The sequence below is a fragment of the Rhincodon typus genome, chromosome 3 (assembly GCF_021869965.1).
Source record: "Rhincodon typus isolate 14 chromosome 3, sRhiTyp1.1, whole genome shotgun sequence".
Classification (NCBI taxonomy): Eukaryota; Metazoa; Chordata; class Chondrichthyes; order Orectolobiformes; family Rhincodontidae; genus Rhincodon; species Rhincodon typus.
In genome coordinates, this window is record NC_063334.1 from 59,546,703 (window position 1) to 59,563,614 (window position 16,912).

Genomic DNA, 16,912 nt, shown 5'->3' on the forward strand with positions numbered 1-16,912 from the left:
TATGATGCTGCTTGGCCTGCTGTGTTCATCCAGCCCTGCACCTTGTTGTCTCGGATTCTCCAGCATCTGCAGTTCCTACTATCTCTGGTAAAAAGGAAGATGGGTTTGGGTTGTCAAGAGACTAATTATTACAGCTCAAGACATTGCTATAGAAACGTCTCAGGCCAGTGGTCCATTATTAACTGCTTCATCAATGACATTCCCTCCATCAGAGAGGAATTCCCTCCCTAATAGAATTATGGGTCAACCTATAGCAGGTGGACTGCAGCGCTTCAAGAAAACAGCTCAACACCACCTTCTCAAGGGCAACTAGGGATGGGCAAGAAATGCTGGCCAGCCAGCAACACCCACATCCCGCAAATGAATAAAATAGAAATTCAGCATTAAAAAACGTGGAGATGTTTAATGACGATTGGTTAGTGTTCAATATCATTCACAATTTCCAAGATCAGGAAGCAGTCAGCCCTGCATGCAACAAGTGCAGAATAACATTCAAGCATGTACTTGTAAGTGTTACCCAAATGCTATGCATTGACCATCTCCAACATTAGAAATTATAACAATCGCCCTTGGTATCATCATATCCTTTGAATTACCATTGAATTCCCTACCAATGCCAACTTACGTGTGGTTATATGAGCATGTCAGAAGCTGGGTATTCTGTGGCAAGCCATAAATTAGCAGTGTGATAAATGCACTCCACTTCCTTGGATGAATGCAGCACCAACAATGCTTCCAGGTAAACAGAATACTTGATAGACACCCTTTCCATCACTTAAACATTCACTCTGTACATCAACAGAATACCCATGACTACAGCATGCAAACGACAAGATAAACCACAACAAAAATGCTTAACGACAGAACTTCCTTAAACCTGTGATACCTACTGCCATAAGGTCAAGAGCAATAGGTGCATGGAAAATTCACCTGCAAGTCACATACTTTGAAATAGATTACAATTTCTTCATTGTCACTGGGTCAAAATCCTGGAACTTCTCACTTTACAGCACAATACACTCCCTTCGCTAGTGACTGCAGCGATTCAATGTCATGGCAAGACACGACATTCTCAAAGGCGAACAGTGGTGGATGGTAAATGCTAGCCTTGCCAGTGACACCACATCCTAAGAATGAATTTTTAAGAAAAGAGCATTCACAGTGACATAGGAAATTTAATGCATATTTTATGCAGTAATCTCACCCCTTACGTCTAACCCCTGCTTTCATTACCTTACTGTAAACATCTTACTGTACAGCTAGATGATTTGCATTTTCTGCAACTGCCTTTCCTGATAGACAGGAGGGAACAAAGTTCAAAAGGACCAGACAAATACAGAATCAGAAACACATAGATAAATAGGGGAGAAAGACAGACTACAGTTTGTATTTATATAATTTTGGAGACTTGGTAGTGTATTGCTACAACTGTACAAGGTACTAAACACATCCAAGGAAATATGCAGTCGGAGGCAGTCCAGAGAAGGTTCATTAGGCTGATACAATATAATGGAGGGACTCTCTAATGGGTAAAAGTTAAGTAGACTGTGTCTGTACTTGTTGGAGTATAGAAGAATGGAGGAGCAACCTTATTGAAACACACAAGATTCTTTGGGAACTTGACAGGGTAGATACATAAGAGTTGCTTTCCATCGTGAGGGAATCTAGAACAAGAGACCATAATCTCAGAGTAAGAGGTTGCCCAATTATGACAGAGATGAGGAGGAATTTCTTCTCAGACAACAATGAATCTGTGGAATTCTTTACCGCTTCTTTAGTAGAAGCTGAGTTGTTTTGTATATTCAAGGTTGAGATAATCAGACTGTTAATAAGAAAAGGAATCAAGGATTTTGGGAAATAGGCAGGAAAGTTGAGGTGAGAAATTATGAGATCACCTATGTTCTCACTGAATGGCAGAGCAGACTTGGTGGGCTGAATGGCCTACTTGTGCTCCTATGTCTTATGCTCTAAAAACTTTAATGTGGTAAAGTGTCTCAAGGCACTTCATACTAGACATAATTAGACACATATCGAGGCTGCAACAAGAAAAGAAGTGAAACACCCAAAGACAGAAGAAACAGATTTAGAAGGGGAAAGAGACAGGAAGGGACAGACAGAAAATGTTAGACAGTGTTGGACATACAGATATAGAGGAGAGAAGGAGAGACTGCACCTGCACATGAATGGCGAACACAGGAAATGGAAAATAACAAAAAAACAAATTGCTGGTGAAACTCAGCATGACTGGCAGCATTTGTGGGAAGAAAGCAGAGTTAACATTGAGTCTGGTGACTCTCAATCAGAACTTTCACCAGCAATTTCTGTTTTTGTTCCAGGTTTCCAGCATCTGCAACTTTTTAAAAAAAAATTAATGGATAATAACATACTGGTATAAATGAAGGATACTTTTTTTTATTTTAAAGCTAAGGAAATGATGTCATAATACAGAAGAGAAACATAGATTCCCCATGTCTGATTGAAATGGACACTTTCTTTATTCCCTATCCCTGACCACAACAGGGCAAAAATGGAAGCATTTACTTGAAGAAAATGTCAAAACTAAAAGAGAAAAAACACCCAAAAGAATAAAAAAAACACATACGAGAAAGAAAACTTGAATTTACACCCTTCATGACACCAGGACATTCCAAAGCACCTTTCAGCTAATGAAACATTTCTAAAACATGTTACCATTGTAATATAGGAAATGTAACAATGGCCAAATGCAATCAAGTAATCTGTTTGTAGTAATAGAAGATGGGAGATAACTATTGGCCAAAACACCAGGGTTGAACCATTCTGGTTTTGTTCAAAGGTGTGACAGATTTATTTATTTCCATTCAGGGTGATAAATGAGGCTAAATTTAAAATAGCACCTCTTACAGCTTCTCAAAAAGTGCACTTCCTGAGATACTGCCATAGTATTTCAGGCTCTTGAGCAAGGTGCGAATCCACAACTCTAATTCAAAGAGAAGAGTTGAGTGGTAGGGGACCAGCTGAAGACAGAAGCAAGTCATTCCCTATTGAGCAATGCTGTGAAACACATTCTTTCTAATGATAAAGACAACTGTTCCTCATTACAACTCAACACACTAGAAATCATTTTATAGTGCTAAAGAACATACTGAATGTTTTTCGATAAGTAACTTTTCCTGACTAGCTAATAAAACTTGCTTACTATTTGTTCAGTACAGAATACAAGCATCTGCAACTTGTAAGGTATGAATGTTAACGGTTCTGAAATGCAATAATCTTTAATATACAGTTCATGTAAGAAAGAATGATGCAACAAAGGAGAACATTCAGCTCTTCAACCTCATGAAACAGCTATCAAATTAATTCCACTTCCCTAAACTTTCCAAATGTTTCATTTCAAGTAGCTCTCCAAATGTTTTTCTTTCGAAGTTCCTACCACATTTGCTTTCTCTACCATTTAAGGCAGTGCATTCAAGAACAAAAAAAAAATTGTGAAATAAATTATTTAAATGTTCACAACACATGATCAATTGAGATAATTTATAGAATCACAGTCATACAACACGGAAACAGGCTCTTAGGTCTAACTTGTCCGTGCCGACCAGGTTTCCCAAACTGAACTAGTCCCATTTGCCTGCGTTTGGCCCATATTCGTTGAAACCTTTCCTATTCATGTGTCTATCAAAATGTCCTTTGAAAGTCATAACCGTACCTGCCTCTAGAAGTTCCTCTGGTAGTTCATTCTGTATATCTACCACTCTGTGTGAAAAAGTTGCCCCTCAGGTCCCTTTTAAATCTTTCCCCAAGTACCTTAAACCCAAGTTTTGAACTTCCCTATCCTAGGGAAAACACCTTTGCTATTCAACTCATCTGTTTCTAGTGTGATTGGGATGGAGGATATCTTAAACAGCTTATGAATTTCACAAGTCTTGGATTTCGGTTAAAAAAAATCTATTTTCTGTGACAAGGTAACTTAAAATGTATGAGATTAGATAATAAGTTTTATTTGGTTAAATTGTGTTGTATTAGTTATGCATAAAATCAGTAAACCATTAACTGCTACATTTAGAACTATTAGGCTAAAAATGAGAAAAGTAACAGCGCATAAATATTTAAAAGTTTTGTCAATCCTACTGGGGAAATGCCTGTTTGATATTCTGTTATACTATAAGCTTGTTAGGACACAGATGTTGGAACTTTATACTGGACCACATTAATAAGAAAACTCTTATTAGCAAAAGAAAATGTAACTAACTATTTACCTCTTTTTGGAGACATGGGACCCTTGTGCTCTAAGCAAATTTGCAGTATATTGAACTATGACTTAACAGACTTCTACTGTATGGTACAAAAACAAAGTTGCTGGAAAAGCTCAGCAGGTCTGGCAGCATCCGTGAAGGAGAAAACAGAGTTAACGTTTCGGGTCTGGCGACTCTTCCTCAGAACTGATAGTGGCTGAGAAAACGTCAGTTTATATGCAGAAAATAGAGAGGTGGGTGGGTTAGGGAGTAAACGATAGGATAGATCCCAAAGAGAGAGAAAGACAGTTGGACAGACAAAGGAGTTGCTAACCATCAGGCTGGGAGGGTGAACAGTTGTTAATGGGGACTGTTAGTGACTAACAACAGGGGGTGTGTAATGGCAGGCTACGTGATAACAAGACCTGGTGTGTGGGGTAGGGGACTGGGACATGGGAGAGTTTAGGCCCTAAGATTATTGAAGTCAATATGGAGTCTGGAGGGATGTAGGGTCCCCAAGTGGAAAATGAGGTGTTGTCCCTCCAGCTTGCGTTCGGCTTCACTGGAACACTGCAGCAAGCCAGAGACAGGGATGTTCGCCAGGGAGCAGGGTGGCGTGTTGAAGTTGCAGGCAACAGATAGTTCAGGGTTTTTTTTGCGAGCAGAACGTAGATGATCTGCGAAGCGGTCGCCAAGTCTACACTTCGTTTCCCCAAAGTAGAGGAGATCACATTGTGAGGAGCGAATGTAGTAGACTAGATTCTGGGAAGTGCAGGTGAAATGTTGCTTCACCTGGAAGGTATGTTTGGGCCTTTGTATACTGGAGAGGGAGGAGGTAAATGGGCAGGTGTTGCGCCTTTGCCGGTTACAGGCGAAGGTGCCGTAGGGCTGTGGGGAGGTGTTGGGGGTGAAGGAAGTGTGGACTGGGGTGTCCCGGAGGGAACGGTCGCTGCGGAAGGCGGACAAAGGAGGGGAGACGAATATGTGTCTGGTATGGTGCATTTTTGAATGTCCTCCTCTTTGAAACCAGGGGACATTCCTCTTGCTGGAAAACAAAGGTTTCAGAAATTGATCAATTTGACATAAAACTCACTCCACAGAGACCCACCATATTGAGCTTTATCTACAGCTGTTGCAGTGATGTCAGCACGATTTGCTTTTATTATCTAATCCTTCTGCCACCAACCACAATCCCCACTCATTACTTGCATAAATCCTGAATTGACTAAATGCATTTCAACTAAGGTTGTCAGTTCAAACCAGTTAAACATCTAATTTGGGGGTTTGAGTAAGTTGGAAAACACACTACATCTGTCAGAACTTGATGGCTCAAAAATGAATAACTAGGCCAACCTGAAGTTATCTCTCACTTTATGAAGGGCATCTCACTGTAAAAATAATGAGCTAGAACAATGAAATATCTTTTTAAAACTGGCCACACTTTCGTAGAAGTTAATCAATTTAAAATGAAATGATAGAATAACATACGAGTGCTAAAAACATTTTCACATTCAAACCTTAATATATATTTATGCAGAAATTATAAAAAGCCATTTTTTGCATGTTATGATTTTATTAGTTGCAGAACTATTGTGAATTAAAAAGCAACGATGTAGGATTTCAACAGGGAAAAGCATTGTCATGAGTGATATGAAAGGAACTATAAGAATTGGACAAAACGTTTATTACAGTATCTTCACAATTGTACAATTACCTGGAGTTTTGTATGCAATTCTTATCAAATACAAACTACAAAACTTATCACAGAATTAGAAACAGCAATAGAAGATGAGGATGAACCAAATTAAAATCGCAAAAGTGGGATTAAACAAACACTGACAGAACAATGTCCTACACTAAAAATATGTTCTGCAAAATTCTCTTCTTAGCCTTCTTTGATTTGTGCAACTTGCATTGATTTTAGTTGGAAATGTTCAAGAATACAGGTATGCTGTCCGTTTCTGTCTATCCCTATGTATTGTCCAGTATGCACCTTTTCAACTAAAAACAAAAAATCATAGAACAGTAAGACACTAACAGGACCACTGATGGTATTGGCTGCAGACAACTGGACTGTTATGAATGCATGCATTGATGATATACAGCAATTTGATCAGATTAATCATCAGCATGGTCAACCTATTCCATTCTTTGCAGGCCTTTCCTTTCTGCAAGCATGGTAAAGAGGGAAAGAAGTAAAATAACTGGTTAGTTTCACTGTAGTTTTCTTTGCTGTCTTTTACTGGAAAAGTATTTTAAGCTCACAGTCCCCAATATCAGTTATACTGAGTACAAATTGTACATATATCAAGCAGTGCTGAAACATACACTTATCTAAAAAAAAAACTTAATGAATACAGAATTAAGAAATCCAAAAAAAATCCTTGTACAGTAAATGCAGTCAAGTAACTGTAAAAAAAATTACCTGTAACATTTGCATGCCAATTCCCTCTCTCAACCTATACGGTCTAATTACTCCATCTTCATGGATAAATCGAGGTGGACGAAGACTCTCAACATCTTCTGTTGTTTCTGTAGCTCTATCAAAAATGAGGAAACGTGAATAATTTTCAAATGTGAAAAGTAATCTCCTAGGGTCTTAAAATTTCTAGTGAAGCATCCCTTCCATGCAAATAGAAATTTGCACAAATATTAGGATGAACACTACTGAACGGTTAGTCATTTGGTAGACCGTAATGTCACCAGCGCTGAAGAAAAAGAGATTTTGAAGCTTTCTGTCTTTCACACATTAATGTAATTCATAGGTACAAAAGTAAAGGGAAACAACGTTTATAGTGTGTGAAAAGAGAATGCTGATTGGTTGGTAAGTGGACAGTGATTGGTAGAATGCTTGCTATGATAATGGATTAACTGCCAAGTCTTGTTTAAACTTTAAACAAAGCATTTTAACTCGGATTTGTCAAGGCATTACTCCAATAAATATGAGTCAGGGAATGGCTGTCATCTATTTTGAGGTGTTGAAACATGCAAAGTATTTTTGTACATGCTCTTTCTGTCTTCAGAGAACAGAATCCTGTGTTTTACCATATTGTAGCTTCTAGTACATACAAGCATGTTACATTTCAATCTGGACTGTCAGTTCAAAGTCGTCAGTATAATTCTTTGCACACTTGGGATTATTTAGTAAATTATGTGCAATCATGAAATATTATCTAATACTGGACACAGTATCGAGAGTTTTACAAGCACAACTGGTTGGATACTGTCAGTATGTTCATTGTTGTGAAAAGCCAAAAAGATATGTTGTTTGATATGATCTGCCAGTCTTTGAGACATACTGCCCTCATACCTAGCATCACTCCAGGATGGGAATTCATATACACTATTACTCACTTGAGACAGGCAAATTTTTTTTGGCTTTGCATAGCTCTTGTTATTAGCAAACACCACGCAGCAAACTTTTGAGATACCATATCCTTCAGTGTAGTACGAGGAAGACTGGGCACCTTTTAGAACCACCTTTTAGGCCCATTCATGAGTTTTCATGACACACCGTGAGAATTGGTCCGTGACTTCCTTTAGGTTTATTTCAAGTAAAGTTCCAATTGTCCTATCAAACCATAGACTGCACTTTTATTACAGAGACACAACTTGTGGTGGCTTAAGGTGGAGGAACAGGTTGAGAAGGACAGTCCTTCATGGTAACCTCAACTGGTGTGGGAATTGAATTGATGCTATTGGAATCATTGCAAACCAGCCATCGAGCCAACTGAGCCAAACTAATTGCCTCAGCTATATTACGGATAGTGAGAAAACTACTGCTTCATTTGGTGAACCAGCTTCATAAACTTTAATAATTAATGTATTCTACTAGAGTCACTGAATATTCTCCGCATGTGAAATTTCTACAATAAAGTGAAAACCATCTTCAAGCTAATCTATATTTTAAAAATTAGACATGCCAACAGCAAATGTATGTCATCAATTTCAATCTGAAGTGGATTAGAAAACTCAAAAACATTGTAGCCTGTACTTGTTTTGCATAACCTCTTGAACCATAATATGAATAAATAATTGAGTAGTTTAAATTGACTTCTCCTGTGACACATTTTATAGCTTTTTATTTTCATTTATTCATTCACAGGATGTGGTCTTGGTGGCTCAAATAGCATTTATTGCCCAGCCCAAATGACAGAAAGGGTCATCATCAGTGTTATCAAAGGACACTTGCTTAGCAATAATCTATTCTCTGACCCTCAGTTTGAGTTCAACTTGGGTTGCTCAGCTTATGATCTCATGGGTAGAGCAGCTCAACTCCAGAGGTGAAATAAGAGTTGCTGTCCTCAACATCAGGGCAGTGTTTGACAAGTGACCATCAAGATACCCCAGCAAAACTAGAGTCAATGAAAATCAGGTGGAAAATTCTGCTGAATGCAATCAGACATCACACAAAAGATGCTCAGAGATAGTAAGAACTGCAGATGTTGGAGTCAGAGATAACAGTGTGGAGTTGGAGGAACCCTTCTTAGGTCCTGACCCGAAACGTCAACTTTCCTGCTCCTCTGATACTGCCTGGCCTGCTGTGTTTTTCCAGCTCCACACAGAAGATGCTGCCAGATTGGTTGAGTTTCTCCAGCACTTTGTTTCTGTGCCCCTTATCCCAGTGGTAGATATGCAAATACATGAAAAACTAACTCTATATTTTGACTGGGTATGGGAGACAGATTTAGAAGCGTGAATGTTGGCTCACAGGTACCTTTGTCCAGATAGGCCTGTTGTTTGAGTAAATTCTATACTTTTTTGGGCATTTAAAAGAATCAGTAAGGCAACCACATTGAAACATGCAAAATGCTGAAGGTAAGGTCTTAATGTGATAGACACAGGAATTGTTTCACAATCTTGCAGAATCTAGAACATGGGGTCATAGCCTCAGGATAAGGGGACGACTATTTAGGATTGAGATGTGTTAAAATGCAGTCACTCAGGGATTCTAAATCTTCAAATTCTCTGAAGGGGTGCTCATGCTCCATCATTAAATACATTCAAGGTTAAGTTTTTAATCTCTTGGGGAATCAAGAATTACTTTGAATGAACAAGAAAGTAAAGTTGCATCGGAGATTCAACCATGATCACATTGAATGGTAGAACATACTCAACAGGGCAATGTGGTTTGATTCAGCTTCTACTGTCTGATGTTCTTACAAAGGCTCTTTCTGCAATGTACTGTTCTTGCTTCTTGAATCACAAGTTAGTAAAGTTATGCCCGATTCCATGACTTTGGCACACATTCTAAGCTGACATTTCAGTGAGGGGAATGCTACATATTAAATATACCATCTTCCTGATAGAGTATTGAGCCAAAGCCTCATCTCAGGTAGAAAAAAAGCTAGTGTCTTGGGAACATTTATCTTTCATACTGGATGCAAAGTAATTTGGGACAATCTGAGGGCAATTTCCAACTTACATGAGCAATTTGGATTTCACAGTTCAGTACAAATTGTTCAAATCTCAGGAGTTTTAGTTTAACCTTCAGAAGATAGTGTAGAAGTTACAAAATAATATAATAATTAGTGGACAGACCAGCAATGGATAAAATTCAATACAGATCAGCTGCACATATGGGAAAAAAACCCTTTGCATCATCAGTAATCAAGAAAACATGTCAAGTTAGCTGAAATTTTTTTTTGCATTTGCATTTGGCTCAGTGTTGAACATACAAAAACTGTTTGAAGAACCAATTAACAAAATAAACAGATTACTAAACTGTGTAACAAAATTTGCAAAAATAATGAAGGAAGAACAGAGTACATCACGACAACAGATGATCTAAGAAAGAAGTCAATAAAATTTCAATATATATAGTTAGAGATACACAAACATTTATTAGCAATTTGATAATGTAAACTAAAAGAGCAAACTATATTTTAGATTTTACATTTGGTGACAACAAAGGCATTAGAAAGAAAGAAGTGATGAGCTGTTAGAAAATTCAGCATTTGCACTACTTTGCGTAGTTTGGGTGCTATGTTGCAGGAGAGGTACTGTAGTGATGAAAAATATGCTGTGTCAACTCACCAAAATATTACAGATGAAAGTGTATAGTAGTAAAGAGGTCATGGGATTATGGGAGATTTGAGAGAAAAAAAAATGAAAGACACAGAAGTAGCAGCACAGATGCTACAGATTGAAATGGCTTCCTTCCTCTGTTAAATTTCTATGATTTTATTAAATCGGTACATATCAGAGAAAGGGATATAGTGTGATCACACCTAAAACTTCTGTTGCTGAGATACAAAGATTTCAGACTATACAGATAAGGCATTGCATGATACAGTCACTTATTACGAATGACTGGAGAAACTCAACAAGAAATATTCATTGTATTGAATTATAAGCTAGTCAGTGGCTGTAACAGTAGGCATTGAGGCACATGACCAAAGGCAACTATAGGACTGACTACTGGAAGTAGTGAGATCACTGTGTGAAGCAGGATTGCAAATTGTAGGCGATGTTCTGGAATTATGCAATAGTTTTATACGGAGATGTTGAGGGAACCACAGGTTCTCTCAGGTTGGATGAGCTAAATATTGATTATGTATTCTTACCTAAATTACACAAATATTAATGTGAATATTATGAATATTACTTTACAGTTGTCAAATTTGTAACAACCCAAAACTCTGAGCAGATACGTCTTACACATCATAGCATTTCAAGATCTAAGCTTGGGTTGAGAAGACAAAATATAAATTATACTACCTTTCAACCAATGGAAATTCTCTCTCAGTTACTTGTAACTGAATCAGTATGCACAATTGCGTCATCCATGTTTTTTGTTTTGCCAGTATACAACGATAGGACAATGGTACCAACAATATAATAACAGAACACCCCTGTGCACTAAACTGAATTTCAAACTTAAACATGTTTCCAAATACATTTCTAACATCTTCCAGTAAGCAGCTTGAAAATGCTTATGCCAGGATTTAGTACTCCATGCAATAAATGTGGAGGCAACCAGCGATTCAGCTCATTAGATCAAGCTCCAATCAACTTCAGAGCTGACCAAGACATTCTTGGAGAATCCTGAGTGTCAAAACTGATATTCCACCTCACCAGAAATGGTTGGCCAAGCAAAGGCATCAAGATCATTGGAGGTTCTGGCTTTAGAGGGTAAAATAGCGAGAAGTAACACACTTTTCTTTCTCACAGACCTGGCGGCAGGGGGTGGGGGCTTTTGGTCATGGAGATTTGAAGCATGAGCAGGGACTTCAGCAGTAAGCCTATTTCCCTCATCTCAGCCCCCAGCTGGCTTCAAGTTGGCTTCCATTTGAGACGAATGGAGGCAACGCCCACTATATGATTTGAGACTCTGAATTGGCTGGTGATTGATCACTTAATTAGTGGTGAGTTGAGATGGTTTTCCATGTACATTCTCATGTAGCACCTAATTGATGATGTGGCATTAAGGCCACAAGCAGCTCGCCAAGGCCAACTTGCTCAATTCTTTCGAAAACAAAAAAAAAAGCACTGCAGATGCTGGAAATAAGAAACAGTAGGGTGACTATGTGTTGTTTGCACAATCTACCCCTGTCTGTGTGGGTTACCTCTGGGGTGTTCTAGTTTCCTCCCATTGTCCAAGGATGTACAGGTTAGTTGGATTGGCCACGCTAAATTTGGCTTGTAGCAACCAGGGATGTGGAGGCTAGGTTAAAAAAAAAAAAAAAAAAAAATGAGGTGGGTCTGGGTGGGATGCTTTTTGCAGAGTCGATGCTAAGGTGATGGGCTGAATGGCCTCTATCTACATTGCTGGGATTCTATGATTCTTTTCTGGACTATGTAAAATTCAAAAAAACATGACAAAACCCGCTTGAAAACTGTGCAGAATTCAATCTTTTTGAAACAAAGAGTGAAATCTTGTACAACTCCTGTAAGCGGAAGATGAGGTGTGTTTCTACCTTTGGAATTATGCACCAAACAAAAAACATGTGCATTCAGATTCATGACTGGTTAAAGGAAGCATACAGCAGTGAAGTTGACCTCCTGATGGATTTGGACAGAGTAAGAGCTGCTTTTCTTATAGAGAACTTTGTTGAAGCAGGAGAGTGTATGGCAGGTACACTAAGAATGGAGGGCAGTTCAGAGTTAACCATATTGCTGTGGGTCTGAAGTCACATGTAGGCCAGACCAGGTAAGGATGGCAGTTTCCTTCCCTAACGGGCATTAGTGAAGTTCTACTGTCAGCAGGCAGATGGATAGAAATAGGTAGAAGGAGAAAAGTTCTAAGGGTGAATGATAGTTAGTCAAGTTTGAACAGGAGCACCGAAGGCAGGGCAAGAGTGATGGAGCAAGGTACCAGCCACACCTAGGTCATCCTCAATGCATCCAGATCCCAGCCAAAATTAGGCTTCTGATCTTGATACATAGCTGTGCAAATGCCCGCAAATCCAGAGGATTATAATCTCCACATAAACAGTCAGACTAATGCTCAAGATGGGATAGAGCGGATGCCTAGCTGGGGATTGTTCAAATATGTTACATGGACCTTCAATCATAGGCCAGGGTGTTGACATCTACATGTCTAATTTGCTTGACACTAGGTAATTTCATGTGGTCAGCTGCTTTGAGCAGAAGTGCTATGCACTTACAGTTCCACTATCAGGATCTATGGCATGCAAAGATGATTCTGTCCAGATATGATTTCACTCGATATTTTACCTTTTTATCCCTTGAAAAGTGCTGCTGGCCAGGTCTATGATGCCTCCAGTTGGTCTTGCAACAGCTCCAACCAAGCCCTTGCCAATGCCTTTGAAGAAACCAGCCGCACCTTCTTTCTGTGCACCTATGAAATTAAAATATAAATTTCCGTAACTATGAACATTTAAAACTGGATAAATCATCATGATATTTTTCTTTTTACCTTTAATAGGTTTTGTCACTATTCCTGTGATTCCACTCACAAAGCCCTAAAAAGATAAGAAAAAGAATTAACCACAACTTAAACTCTTAATTAATTATTACTGAATTATGCCATATTTGAGAGAATTGACTTGCAACCAGAGGAATCTCCAACTGCATAGATTGTTGCATAGTGCTTACATACTGAACTAGTAATCCAGATGTTTGGACTAATAATTGAAAAGCCATGACTTTAAATCTCACCAGCTGTCTGAAATTTTGAATTCATTTTTTAAAAGAATAAAATCCACATACAAGACCTGACATCAATAAAACAAAAAATGCTGAAGTAGTATGTTATCCTAAAAACCCTGTCGGTTCACCAAAACAAAATCTGCTCTCACTGCAGTTCCACACCGACGTGATTGGCTCTTAACAATGCTCTAAAGTGCCCTAGCAAGGCACTCCACAATATAAAACCCCTAGATAGGATAACAATATTAAAACTGGATTGCTCAGCTGTGCCACCTGTGATCTCAGCATTCAAATCTGGACATTACAAAGAGACACACAGGCCAGCAGAACCTGCATTTCCCTATTCACTAAAATCTGGAAAATAGTGTCAAAGGTAGAAAAGCTATCCCACCATCAATTGATTTCATTATTGGAGATGGCCATTGCCTGCCACTTGTGTGGTGCAAATACTACAATGACGGCCAACTTCTTTTATGCGAAGTATGACTCCAAACATCAAAGAGTTTTTTATCCCAAGTGCTCCCGAATTTCATATTTGATCAAAAGCCACCTTGCTTCCAGGAGCAGTCCCTCTCGCTTCAACTGTGGAGTTTAGCTCTTTTGTTCATGTTTAAACAGAGGGTGTAATAAGGGCAAGAGCTCAAGAACTCTGGTGGAACATAAATTCAGCATCATCAAGCAGATTATTGATGAGCAAATGCCACTTAGTGACACTCTCAATGACTCATTCTGTTACTTTCCTCATCAAGAATAGACTAATTGGCTGGGTTGGACTTTCTCTTTTATGGCCAGGGCAAACCTGGAAAATTTTCCACGTGTTTTGGTTAAATGCAATCCTGGCGTATGGAATCAACACGGCTAATTCTGCAGCAGAAGTATCTGGTACTATTACACAGCTGTGTCAACAAAATCTCCAAAGCTAAATGCATTAACACTTGTAAAGTCATTGAAGGAGTTCAATCATCTGCTTTGGCTTTGAAGCAGAGAATCAGATGTCTGACTGCCATTTCATAGAAATATTAAGATAACTGACGCAGTCTGACCTAAGCATCAATTTTGTTCAATACAGAGGAAAACTTCATCCAGTGTATCATGTAACCTAATGCATCTGAAGAATGTTCCACTTTCGCAATAGTAATCAATTTAATCATTATTTATCTTTTAAGAGCAAAGCCCTATCATCAAATACTGCAGTAAAAACATATCTGCCTTATCATATAATATTTCATTAATCTTGACACCTCTTGGCTCAAGTGAGCTATAAAATCTCCAGTGGCAAATCCCAACTTCGTTAAAATTACAAGAGGTCTGGAATGCTGCTTCCAGAATGTAGCAAGCAACAGACAGTTGCAGGTGGGCTCACCATCTGCATCCTTAACCTGGACTACTAAGCGATTGTGATAGGAATGGGGGTATGAAGCCTGGAATCAGGCACATTCTGCCATGTTTTTAAGCCAGCGTGCCTCCATTCCAATATGGACAGGCATGAGAATCCAGCCTTTGATCTCCACATTAACTGTGCAGTGGTGATTCCAGCAATACTGTCATGAACAAGCTTATCTGTGGTATCTTAGTTGGTGAAGGTTAGTACACGCACTATAGGGTTTTATGTTGATTCACTCCCAATCTGCTTCACATGCTGTTTGTCAATTGCTACCAAGGCAATCTTCATGGGCATTGAAATTATGTACACTTGTTACCCTCAGTAATTCCCTCAACTGATGTTCAGCATGCAGTACTAATTCATTTGCTAACTCCCAGGATTACTTTAATTCCACCACCTATCCCTTGTCTTTATACTGCTGTGCTGCTTTCTTTTAATGGAACTGTCTTGCTGAGGAGATATTGGCTAAAAAAAGGCATGATTTTATACATAATTCATTGGCACTCAATTCACCAGTTTTAACATTGATTCCCTCCACCACTGAGGCACAGTGGTTGAAGTGTATACCATCTACAGGATGCACAGCAGAAACTCATCAAGGTTCTGTGACAGCTCCTTCTAAATCTGTGACCTTTGCCATCTGGAAGACAATGGCAGATGCATAGGAATGCCATGCAATGCAAATTCCCCTCCAAGCCACACACCAAGATTTCTGCTGTGTTTAAAATCCTCAACTCCCTAACAACAAGCGAGCCTACCAACTCCCAATGGACAACAAATGTTCAAGAAAGCAGCCCACTACCATTTCCTACAAGCAATCATGCATGTATAATAAATGTTGGCTTATCCATCAATGTCCAACTCCCTTGAACAAATGAAATAAAAGGCAAATGTAAATATTTCAGCCACTAAATTGTGAGAACCACAATTTAATCTGCCTCCACCAGTCTCAGTCTGTACCTTCAAGAATCTAATAACTTGCTGCCTTGAAAGATCCTCTTTTTGCCTCCAGTTGTTTTGTCAAACGTCTTAAATCAGTATCTTCTGGCTTTTGATCCTTCTGCCAATTTCTCCTGTCTACTCTGTTCAGACCTCTCATGATTTTGGACATCTCTATGAATCTTCCTCTTAATTTTCCCTTTTCTACTGTCCCAGCTTCAGCAATCTATTCATCCATCCATCCACCCAAAAGTCTCTTTGGGCCATTATATACCATAATGGCAGAACTGTACATTACCACAATGTGTAAATGTAAGGCCTGGCTTTTCTGTCACTTTTCATATCACCAGATGACCAATCTTGATTTAATAATGGCTGTAAAAAGAATATTGGGAGCAGCATGTGGCATGTCCGAAATGAGATGCAAGTGAAACTACAACATAAGAATTCAAGCATGTTAAACAGAGAAAATGGCATCCTACACAGTTGAGTGATTAGGAGAGATGATGGCCTAGCGATTTTGTCACTGCACTCAATCCAGAGGCCTAGACTCATGGGTTCAAATCCCAGAAGAGCATTCGGTGAAATTTGCATTCAATTTATAAAGCTGCCTAATAGTGACCACATAACTAGTGTCAACTGTCATAAAAACCCATCTAGTTCACTGTCTACTGTCCTTATCTGGTCTGGCCTTCTTGTGACTCCATACCCACAGCAATGTGGTTGACTTCCAATTGCCTTCTGGGCGATTAGGAATGGACAATAAATGCTAGCCTAGCCAGCAACATCAACATCCCATGAATACATAAGCAATAGATCAGGTTTAAGACCATTCCACACCCATTCAGGGTTGGTGATTCACAATTAAGCAATGACCCTAAACTAATTATAATCAAGATACAACTTAGTCAGGGAAAATGGAAAGCTTGATAGAGCAGATTTATTAAAAGTAATGCTGCTGAGCAAATGCCAGTGCCACCAACAGGATTATTTCCTAAATTTTAATGTCATAAAGGTGATGAATACCTTGGTACAGGTACAATCATTGAAAAAATACAGCACTGGAGGATACCATTTGGCCTATTGTACCTATACCAGATTTTAAAAGAATTATGTAATTGATCCCATTTTCCCATAGCTGTGTCATTATTGTTCCCCTCTAATATTCATCAAATTCTCTTTGGATACTGCAATAAAATCTCTTTTAAACTCACCGACAGAAGTACGTTCCAGATCACAATTGCTTGGCCTATTAAATAGA

The 16,912-nt window shown here is 38.8% G+C and overlaps 1 protein-coding gene across 1 annotated transcript in view; it reads right to left on the reverse strand.

The window, feature by feature from the left end:
- The window catches only part of vps13a (vacuolar protein sorting 13 homolog A), a 330,557-nt gene that overhangs the window by 36,495 nt on the left and 277,150 nt on the right, over window positions 1-16,912 (reverse strand). Inside the window, exons 53-55 of the mRNA XM_048593475.1 lie at window positions 13,096-13,141; window positions 12,894-13,017; window positions 6,640-6,754 (exon numbers count right to left, since the gene is read on the reverse strand). Coding sequence (XP_048449432.1) covers window positions 6,640-6,754; window positions 12,894-13,017; window positions 13,096-13,141 — 285 coding nt within the window. The remainder of the gene's footprint in view (window positions 1-6,639; window positions 6,755-12,893; window positions 13,018-13,095; window positions 13,142-16,912) is intronic.